Below are 3,425 nucleotides of genomic sequence, written 5' to 3' on the forward strand. Positions count from 1 at the left end.
CCTGCTGGATGAAATGCAAAAGATGTGTTCCAGTTGCACACCTAAGGTACTCCTACCCCTAATGAGCATTCAGTCTGTGGGACCAGACTATAGCCAGCGTGAAGCCAAACACTGAAATACAGAAAGTCAAGACGTCTGAGACATGTCTTCAGCACCAGCTCTCCAGCACTAGCTCTCCTGTTTTGCTCCGATGATGTGTTTCTGTTATACGATGTTCCTGATGTGGACACAGGCTGTCCTGGATTGGTGCTGTACAGAGCCTCTTAGGTGTCAGTGCTGTGGGACTCAGTACTCTGAACTGGAGGAGGTCCTTTAAATTCAGCCACAGCTGTACATAAATCTGTACGGACAGGTTGGGTCTATGTTATGTGCAAACAAAGTCTTCCAGTACCAGGTTTACTGGGCAGGTAAAAGGATGGAGGTAACTATTTCGGAGGTCAAATCATCTCTAAGAGAACAGTTCAGAGCTTCTGCTAGGTATGAGCTGACTTTACTCCAAAACACATGGGTAAGGAGAAGAATACTTGCACTTTCATACTTTTTGTTCTGTTTTTATAATGGTAGAAAAGTTCTTACACCTGTTTACAAACTTTAAATCTTTTTGTGATCACAAAGGAATGGAAATCAATAGTGGTAGAAACTTGGATGTAATTTGCTGTGTGAGCTTTGATGGGATATATGGATCGCTTGTGACTGAGGCTTGTCCAATGTGTATATGAATCTTTAGGGGAGAGGATTGCACAGTGTGCTAGGTATCCTGTTCACTGTTCTTGTAGTCAGCAGATTTGCCCTAATACCTAACTTAAATTACTTTGCTACAAATAAAGCTATCATTGGGCAATAGAAACAAGAGCCCACCCCCCTGTATGTCACATCGTTGTTATTTCTACTGTACTTTTTTTCTGGTTGTCATGAATTGTTATGGGTTTGAGCAGTTTGTTCTTCAAGGCTTCATATTCTTCTGTGTAAATAGTGTGTGTTGATTCTCCATGTGTAAATTAAGTGCTTGCTGTGAAGGGAAAAAGTTTTATCTTTGCCTTTCTGTAGGTAAGACAGTCATCAGAAAAAGTACTTAGCTGAGAAAAATTGGTGTTTTCAATTTGGAATTACCAAGTTTCCTTAACAATTAAAAATGTCATCAATTTTTTTCTTTTCTTTGCCAAGAGGTAAAACTTCTGAAAGTCTCACTTTCTTCTGAAATGTGCTTCATTTTCTTCTCAAATTTGTTATTTAAAGCAAGGTATAGAACAAATGAGTTTCATTATCCCCCTTTTACAGATCCCAAGACAGATACAAACAGGGAAGGTGATAGCTCAAGTGTGGGGTCATTGAGAAAGCCAGTAGAGAGCACTGTTTTCCTAAGTTCCTGCACTGATCTGGTACTACAAATTCAGAAGCATCTTATTTTGGATTTTAAACATTCTTCTGTACATCTGTATGAAAATTATCTTTAGGTAAGAGGCAGATGTTGTGAGGTCTGAACTGACTTTCTACAAAATGCTGTCGGGTATTCAGTTTAAACCAGGTGTATACATATTTTCCAAGTGTGTACATTTAGTTGCATTTTTTTATGCCATCTGTTTATGTTATTTTTTCCCAAGGCAGTTCAGGGAAAACAGACTTTAAAAGAATTTGAAAAGCATTAAAAAGAACAAGAAATTGAAAGATATTTGGGATGTTTGGGTGTAGAGGAGGCAGAAGAATAAAAGCCAGAGTCAGTTTAAATTGTCTTTACAAATATATTTGTGTGTTGCTTGGTTTATGGTGCCTACAGTTGCAGGAAAGGCGGTTTTGGCAGCTCTGACTTTTCCGATGATACTGGAGTTCTTGCCGATTCTTCTGCCGCGTCATTTTTGCAGTCTGTTGAATATGGTGCATGGGCAAAGAAAGACTGAAGAAAACAATGGTATGGATGGTGAGGAATTACATTTTCAAGACTGGGTGCTAACAAAATTGGATGAACTATTAAAGAATGAGCCATGGAAACTTGGATTTAGTAGGGTAAGTAACATTAAGCAGGGTAAAAAATGTGGTTATTACATTTGACCTTCATTAGAATACAGTGCTGTCTCAGTTACATTCAGCTTAGCATTTGTAGGAGGTAATTTAGTTCACTTGGAAATGGGTGGTGTACCGGACTCAGTTTTAGCAAAGAGGTGTTTTTAGCAAGAAGGGTTTTTTTTCCAAATTCATCTCAGGAGATTTCAAAATTGGCTTTCTTACAACCATTTGTTTAGTCTTTTATACAAGGATCAGAAAATTAAATGATTGGTAATTGGGCCAAAAATAAGAAAGATAATTTAAATACCTCAATCGTCCTGTTTGCTTTTATATTGGCAAATGATATTTTCTGTTCTTAAAGATACTGAGCGGTATCTATGCTTTCATAGTGAGGTAGGTAAGTTACTCTGTAAGACGCCACCTGGTCTAGCAGTTCTCCTTTTTTTATAATGGGTTTTGCAGTTGCAGCTTCCCTTCCTGTTTTCCTTTGCTGCTGCACCTCACCTTAGCACTCCAGGTGGGAGCTATAGCTTAGTAATTCAGAAATGTGAGTAATCTCTTTTCCTGCTTTTACTGACTGGTCCTTAAGACCTCCAGTTTCAGAGATTCAGCAATCTAGCCAATATATTCCAGGGTTTGACATCCTTTCCTTTAAAAAGCTTTTCCTGATGTCCAGTTTGAGTGTTCCTTGATGCAGTATAGAATTGTCGCTGTCTCGTTTCTTGTACCAAGGACCTGCATTCTCACTGCACTTTTTTTACTGCTTAAAACTCTTTTTAGCTTTTTCTCTTAAGGCTCAGCAGTTCACTTTTCTTTCCTTCAGTAGTTCATCTCTTTTGCACGTCTCAGTCTTTCCCTGTTTTGCGGTTGTCTCTGTAAAGGCTGTGTATTTCTTGAAGTAGCATGTTCAGAATTTGGTGCAGTATTCTGGATGATGCCTTTCCTGTGCTCTGTTTCTATAGTTTTTGTGCCTTTACTTGAAACTGTAGTAATGAGGTGTGCAAGAATTCTCCCTAATACCCAATTTCTGTGCCAGGTGTTCGATTTTTGAAGTTTTGTACAGAAGGGTGACTGAGAGGAATTATCATTCCATCTTCCTTTTAAATATCTTGCTTTCATATAGCTTGAAAAGCATCATATCTTTGTACATTATGAAGAATACATATATTATTGTAGACTCTCATCCTCTGAACTGCAGTTTACTAGGAAGAATGTTATTCATCAAGAGGCTAACATCTTCTGAAATAAATATATGTTTGCTTTTATTCTTTCTGGGGAGAAGATTACCTACAGGGAGCTGAACCTTTCTTACTGTGAGGCAACGTGGGCCGCCTTCTGTCAGTGTGAACATCTCCTCTGGAAGATTCCTGACTTGCAGAAGAATGCATTAATTCTGTATGATCAACTCAAGAAACAGTGTAGGG

General features: G+C 38.5%; 1 protein-coding gene across 1 annotated transcript in view; it reads left to right on the top strand.

The window, feature by feature from the left end:
• Nucleotides 1-3,425, top strand: part of HELB (helicase (DNA) B) — a gene marked incomplete at its 5' end in the record, with an annotated part of 14,546 nt that overhangs the window by 1,134 nt on the left and 9,987 nt on the right. The window contains 2 exons of the mRNA XM_010145160.1: nt 1,775-2,001; nt 3,284-3,420. Of these exons, the coding sequence (XP_010143462.1) occupies nt 1,775-2,001; nt 3,284-3,420 (364 nt within the window). The remainder of the gene's footprint in view (nt 1-1,774; nt 2,002-3,283; nt 3,421-3,425) is intronic.

This window comes from Buceros rhinoceros, unplaced genomic scaffold (assembly GCF_000710305.1).
Source record: "Buceros rhinoceros silvestris isolate BGI_N320 unplaced genomic scaffold, ASM71030v1 scaffold460, whole genome shotgun sequence".
NCBI lineage: Eukaryota > Metazoa > Chordata > Aves > Bucerotiformes > Bucerotidae > Buceros > Buceros rhinoceros.